The sequence below is a fragment of the Electrophorus electricus genome, chromosome 11 (assembly GCF_041902795.1).
Source record: "Electrophorus electricus isolate QZ-2024a chromosome 11, ASM4190279v1, whole genome shotgun sequence".
NCBI lineage: Eukaryota > Metazoa > Chordata > Actinopteri > Gymnotiformes > Gymnotidae > Electrophorus > Electrophorus electricus.
Genome location: NC_137507.1, coordinates 30,332,923 through 30,340,000, shown reverse-complemented (window position 1 = coordinate 30,340,000; position 7,078 = coordinate 30,332,923). Strand labels below are relative to the sequence as shown.

Here is a 7,078-nt window from a genome sequence, read left to right as displayed (position 1 = left end):
GTTTGACTGTGTGTGTGTGTGTGAGGGTTTGACTGTGTGTGTGTGTGTGAGGGTTTGACTGTGTGTGTGTGTGTGTGAGGGTTTGACTGTGTGTGTGTGTGTGAGGGTTTGACTGTGTGTGTGTGTGTGAGGGTTTGACTGTGTGTGTGTGTGTGAGGGTTTGACTGTGTGTGTGTGTGAGGGTTTGACTGTGTGTGTGTGTGAGGGTTTGACTGTGTGTGTGTGTGAGGGTTTGACTGTGTGTGTGTGTGAGGGTTTGACTGTGTGTGTGTGTGAGGGTTTGACTGTGTGTGTGTGTGAGGGTTTGACTGTGTGTGTGTGTGAGGGTTTGACTGTGTGTGTGTGTGTGTGTGAGGGTTTGACTGTGTGTGTGTGTGAGGGTTTGACACTGTGTGTGTGTGTGAGGGTTTGACACTGTGTGTGTGTGTGAGGGTTTGACACTGTGTGTGTGTGTGTGAGGGTTTGACTGTGTGTGTGTGTGTGTGTGAGGGTTTGACTGTGTGGGTTAGACAATGTAAGTGTGATAGTTATACAGTGTGAGTGTTGTTTGACTGTGTGTGTTTGTGTGAGGGTTTGACTGTGTTTGTGTGAGGGTTTGACTGTGTGAGTGTTGGTGCGAGGGTTAGACAGTGTGAGGGTTAGACAGTGGGAGTGGGAGTGTTTGTGTGATAGTAATGAGGGCTGTGCTCCAAACATCTTTATAACTGCTTCTTATAGACGCTTTCTTTGTGATGTGAGAACAGCAAAACGGCACACCATGAAAGTCATAGCAGCCTTCCTACATGTGAGGGACATCAGAAGACATTGGGGGAAATATCCCTAGAAAGCATTTACTTTTTGATGCACACAAGAGTGTGCTGTTTTTGTTCTGCTGTTTGACTGTGAGAGTGTGGGTGCGAGGGTTAGACAGTGAAGGTGTGAGGGTTAGACAGTGTGTGTGGGTGTTGGTGCGAGGGTTAGACTGTGGGTGTGGGTGTTGGTGCGAGGGTTAGACTGTGGGTGTGGGTGTTGGTGCGAGGGTTAGACTGTGGGTGTGGGTGTTGGTGCGAGGGTTAGACTGTGGGTGTGGGTGTTGGTGCGAGGGTTAGACTGTGGGTGTGGGTGTTGGTGCGAGGGTTAGACTGTGGGAGTGGGTGTTGGTGCGAGGGTTAGACTGTGGGAGTGGGTGTTGGTGCGAGGGTTAGACTGTGGGAGTGGGTGTTGGTGCGAGGGTTAGACTGTGGGAGTGGGTGTTGGTGCGAGGGTTAGACTGTGGGTGTTGGTGCGAGGGTTAGACTGTGGGTGTTGGTGCGAGGGTTAGACTGTGGGTGTTGGTGCGAGGGTTAGACTGTGGGTGTTGGTGCGAGGGTTAGACTGTGGGTGTTGGTGCGAGGGTTAGACTCTGGGAGTGGGTGTTGGTGCGAGGGTTAGGCTGTGGGAGTGGGTGTTGGTGCGAGGGTTAGGCTGTGGGAGTGGGTGTTGGTGCGAGGGTTAGGCTGTGGGTGCGAGGGTTAGACTGTGGGTGCGAGGGTCAGGCGGTCGCAGCGTGGGGGTGCGCGGGTCAGACGGTGGCTGTGTGTGGGGGTGCGGGTGCGCGGGTTAGACTGTGGGTGTGGGTGTTGGTGCGAGGGTTAGACTGTGGGTGTGGGTGTTGGTGCGAGGGTTAGACTGTGGGTGTGGGTGTTGGTGCGAGGGTTAGACTGTGGGAGTGGGTGTTGGTGCGAGGGTTAGACTGTGGGAGTGGGTGTTGGTGCGAGGGTTAGACTGTGGGAGTGGGTGTTGGTGCGAGGGTTAGACTGTGGGAGTGGGTGTTGGTGCGAGGGTTAGACTGTGGGAGTGGGTGTTGGTGCGAGGGTTAGACTGTGGGAGTGGGTGTTGGTGCGAGGGTTAGACTGTGGGAGTGGGTGTTGGTGCGAGGGTTAGACTGTGGGAGTGGGTGTTGGTGCGAGGGTTAGACTGTGGGTGTTGGTGCGAGGGTTAGACTGTGGGTGTTGGTGCGAGGGTTAGACTGTGGGTGTTGGTGCGAGGGTTAGACTGTGGGAGTGGGTGTTGGTGCGAGGGTTAGGCTGTGGGAGTGGGTGTTGGTGCGAGGGTTAGGCTGTGGGAGTGGGTGTTGGTGCGAGGGTTAGGCTGTGGGAGTGGGTGTTGGTGCGAGGGTTAGGCTGTGGGTGCGAGGGTTAGACTGTGGGTGCGAGGGTTAGACTGTGGGTGCGAGGGTCAGGCGGTCGCAGCGTGGGGGTGCGCGGGTCAGACGGTGGCTGTGTGTGGGGGTGCGGGTGCGCGGGTCAGACGGTAGGTGTGAGGGTTAGACAGCGAGTGTGAGGGTCAGACTGTGGGAGTATATGTGGCAGTGTGAGGGTCAGACTGGGAGTGTGTGGCAGTGTGAGGGTTAGACTGTGGGAGTGTGCGTGGCAGTGTGAGGGTTAGACTGTGTGTGTTTGTGAGGGTTTGACTGTGTGAGTGTACGAGGGTTACAGTGTGAGTGTGTTGGTGCGAGGATTAGACAGTGTGTGTATTGGTGCGAGGGTTAGACAGTGTAAGTGTGATGGTTAGACAATGTGAGTGTTGGTGTGAGGGTTAGACAGTGTGAGTGTGAGGGTTAGACAGTGTGTGTTGGTGTGAGGGTTAGACAGTGAGTGTGTTTGTGTGAGGGTTTGACTGTGTGAGGGTTACAGTGGGAGTGTGTGTTTTGTGGGAGGGTTAGACAGTGTGAGAGTGTTGGTGTGAGGGTTAGACAATGTAAGTGTGATGGTTATACAGTGTGAGTGTTGGTGCGAGTGTTACAGTGAAAGTGTTGATGCGAGAGTTAGACAGTGTGAGGGTTAGACGGTGAGTGTGTTGGTGCGAGGGTTAGACAGTGAGTGTGTTGGTGTGAGGGTTAGAAGGTGTGTGTGTTGGTGCGAGGGTTAGACAGTGCGTGTGTTGGTGCGAGGGTTAGACGGTGCGTGAGTGTGGGTGCGCGGGTTAGACGGTGCGTGAGTGTGGGTGCGCGGGTTAGACGGTGCGTGAGTGTGGGTGCGCGGGTTAGACGGTGCGTGAGTGTGGGTGCGCGGGTTACAGTGTTGGTGCGAGGCTTAGACAGTGAGTGTGTTGGTGCGAGGCTTAGACAGTGAGTGTGTTGGTGCGAGGCTTAGACAGTGAGTGTGTTGGTGCGAGGCTTAGACAGTGAGTGTGTTGGTGCGAGGCTTAGACGGTGTGTGTGAGGGTTAGACAGACAGTGAGTGAGTGTTTGTGTGATAGTAATGAGGGCTGTGCTCCAAACATCTTTATAACTGCTTCTTATAGACGCTTTCTTTGTGATGTGAGAACAGCAAAATGGCACACCATGAAAGTCATAGCAGCCTTCCTACATGTGAGGGACATCAGAAGACATTGGGGGAAATATCCCTAGAAAGCATTTACTTTTTGATGCACACAAGAAATGTTTGTGCTGTTTTAGTTCTGCTGTTTGATACATTGTTACACAGTGTGTTACACTGTTTGTTACCCTGTTATGCTGTTACCCTGTTACACCGTTTGTTACACCATTACACTGTTACACTACACTGTTTGATACAATGTTACACTGTGCTATTTTATGAAGACGGATATTTGAGTAAGTTTCTGAATCTCTCTGTCTCTCTGTCTCTTAGGATGCAGGCTACTGGGTTCAGGTCCATAGGTTGGAACATGGTGATGGAGGGATACTAGACCTAGATGACGTGCTGTGTGACGTCGCAGACGACAAAGACAGAGTGAGTGCTGCTCTAAAACGGGTGGGGTAGGTGAGCATGTGTGTGAGAGTGCAGGTGAGTTTGTGAGTGAGCGTGTGGGCAAGCATGTGTGAGAGTGAGTGTGCAGGTGAGTGTGTGGGCAAGCGTCCGTCAGTGAGTGAGAATGAGCGTCCGTCTGGGTGAGTGTGTGTAATCTTTACTCTTTCATATGTAGTTATTGAAAATTTGCTTCAGTTGTCTCAGCACCTCCAGCAGCTGTTCCCACAACACACACAAGCACTCCCAGACCAACATGTTATTAGTCTTACTTATTTTATACACAAGGACCTGCCTGTCTGTCACTCTCTGTATGTCTGTTGCAGTCTGTCTGCATGGATGACTAACTGATGTTTTACATGCTGGTAGTACACTAAGGTTCCAAATTTAGTTCCACGTGTCGAATAACCCCACACCCCCAAATATTGGCCAGTATCCATGTAATATCCCATCACCTTATCAGAGACAACACACACCCTGCCCCAGATTCCCATACTGTGGGTGTGTGTGTTTCTTGCACACACTCGAATTCTTCGCACTCCTTTACTTGATTATGACTTCATGGTTAAATCTGTTTGTCATTGTGAAATCTGAGGCTTTAGGGGTATAAAGCTGAATATAGTGATATAGTGGTATAGAGTTGAATATAGTGATAGTGGTATAGAGTTGAATATAGTGATAGTGGTATAGAGTTGAATATAGTGATAGTGGTATAGAGTTGAATATAGTGATGGTGGTATAGAGTTGAATATAGTTTTTACGGGGTGATGTCAAGTCCCTATAGATGATGGAGATTGACTAGCATAACTCTGATGGCTGTGATTAGCTAACATCACCCTGATAGTAGGAAATGAGTCCATCCTTCACATAAGGCGCAGTTAGACTCAACCCTAAGACCAACCTTGACTCAACCCTAACATTACCCTAGTCCTTCAGATAAGGAGCAGTTAGACTCAACCCTAACCCAGGACTCAGTTATGGCTAATAGTGTTTGATGGATTGGTGCAACTCATCTGATGATGGAGCAAAAACATTACACACATCTCTTCTCTTCTCTACTTCTCTTTTCTTCTCTTCTTCTCATCACTTCTTCTCTCTTCTTCTCTACTTTCTCCATACCTTGCGGAGTTTGTGATTTTGTTTTTGCTGTCCTCACAGCTTCCATTGCTGGTTGATTTGATGTTTGCGTGTGACACTCAGATACAAAATCAGTATTTGGGGACGGAGGTGGACAGCTGTGAAGGATATGAAATATTTCATTTATATAGTGCTTTTTACAACAGACGTTTTATTTATTCAGATTATTTACTCTGAGTATGAGAAGATACTGTCGAGCGATTTCTTTTAAATTGTAGAACAGTCTGGTTTTCTGAAGAACCTTTATGCCCTCTGGTGGACGGTACTGGGGCATACCCCAATTTTGTTGGTGTTCTGAGTAGACAGACAGACAGAGATTGATTGATTGCATAGGCCTTATATGTGAATTTGTATTTTGGAAGGGAGAGCACAGTAAGACAGGACCGCTACTCTCTCTCAGGACCAAACACCATACTGAAGGACATTTATGTCTAGTAGCAGATGCTCTTATCCAGAGTGACTTACAAAGTGCTTTGTCATCTTCACATAGAACATCCTAGTACAGTACTTTAGGTTAGAGTCCAACATACCAATGCACTAGAATACTGTAGAATACAGGGAGCAATGCTGATACCTAGAAGTACAAAATAAATAAGGTCTATCTTAAACAGTAATAAGTGCAATAAACAAGTGCTAGAGTTTGTTAAACAACATAAACAATACCCTACAATAAGTACTATATACTAAGTACTATGTACAATAAGTACTAAGTCAGTCAATGTGGAAGCAGTGTCAGTTGTCCTTTAAATATTCTGCAAATAGATGGGTCTTCAGTCTGCATTTGAAGACTTTAAGGGACTCTGCTGTCCGGACAGCAAGTGGGAGTTCATTCCACCATCTTGGAGACTGGACAGAAAATGGTCTCTCTGCTTGTCGTCCATGAGTCTTGTAACAAGGTATTTCAAGCGGAGCCGTACTTGAGGTTCGAAGTACTCGAGGTACAGATCGGGCTTTGACCATTGAGCTCATGTATGAAGAGGCTGGTCCATTTTTGGATTTGTAGGCAAGCATCAAGGTTTTAAATCTGATGCGTGCAGCTACAGGGAGCCAATGAAGGGAGTGAAGTGGAGTAACGTGTGAACTTCGGAAGATTGAAGACCAGTCATGCTGCTGCATTCTGGTCAAGTTGTAGCGCTTTGATGGCTCTTAGAGGAAGACCAGCAAGTAGCGAGTTGCGGTAGTCTAGCTTTGAGATCACAAGAGACTGCACAAGCACCTGGGTAGCTTCCTGCGAGAGAAAGGGCCAAATCCTTCGTTACAAAGGAGAAAAGTTTTGTCCAAAGTTATGCCCAGGCTACGGGCAGCTTCGGATGGTGATACCAGGGAGTTCTCGAAGGAAACTGTGTGGTCATGGTAAGGGTTTGGAGTACCTGGGATGAACAGAAGCTCTGTTTTATTGGGGTTGAGCTTCAGGTGGTGGGCTGTCATCCATGACGCGATGTCAGTCCAGTATGCTGAGATGCATCTCGAGACCTGCGTGTCAGAGGGTGGAAAAGAAACAATTATTTCTCTGTGTCATTAGCATAGCAGTGGTAGGAGAAACCTTGAGAAGATATTACAGCACCAGGAGAACGAGTATACAAAGAGAAGGGGGCCTAATACTGAGCCCTGTGGAACACCAGTGGAGAGTCTACACGGTTTAGATGTGGATCCTCTCCATGTCACCTGATAGGACCGTCCCTCCAGATAGGACTGAAACCATCTCCAAGCAGAGCCAGTCACACCAAGCCTGGAGAGAACAGAAAAAGAATGTTGTGGTTCACTGTGTCAAAGGCTGCTGTAAGGTCCACAAGAATCAAAACAGATGACCGTATGGCAGCTTTAGCAGCATGAAGTTTTTCCGTCACTGCTATGAGGGCCGTGTCTGTAGAATGTGCCAGTTTGTAGCCAGACTGATTGGGATCATGCAGCTGGTTCTGGGTGAGGAAAAGAGACAATTGATTATAAACTGCTTGTTTCAAGGGCTTTTGAGAGAAAAGAGAAGTGATACCAGTCTGTAGTTGGTAACGTTGGAGCTGTCAAGTGTGGCCTTCTAGAGGCTTGGTACCACCCTGGCAGTTTTGAATGCAGTTGGTACGTATCCAGAAGATAAGGAGTTGTTGATGATGACAGAGATGAAAGGAAGCAGATCTCTTGCGATTGTCTGGAACAGAGTGGAAGGAATTGGATCCAGCAGACATGTAGTCAGATTGCTGGAAGTCAGGAGTTGAAGA

The 7,078-nt window shown here is 48.6% G+C and overlaps 1 protein-coding gene across 11 annotated transcripts in view; it reads left to right on the top strand.

The window, feature by feature from the left end:
- pard3ab (par-3 family cell polarity regulator alpha, b) overlaps positions 1-7,078 on the top strand; it is a 62,792-nt gene that overhangs the window by 7,587 nt on the left and 48,127 nt on the right. For all 11 annotated transcript variants that reach the window (XR_014126142.1, XM_027032227.3, XM_027032224.3 and 8 more), the window contains one exon: positions 3,612-3,713. Coding sequence is in view for 9 of the 11 variants with exons in the window: in XM_027032227.3 (XP_026888028.3) it covers positions 3,612-3,713 (102 nt within the window). In the remaining 2 variants the exon portion in view is untranslated. The remainder of the gene's footprint in view (positions 1-3,611; positions 3,714-7,078) is intronic.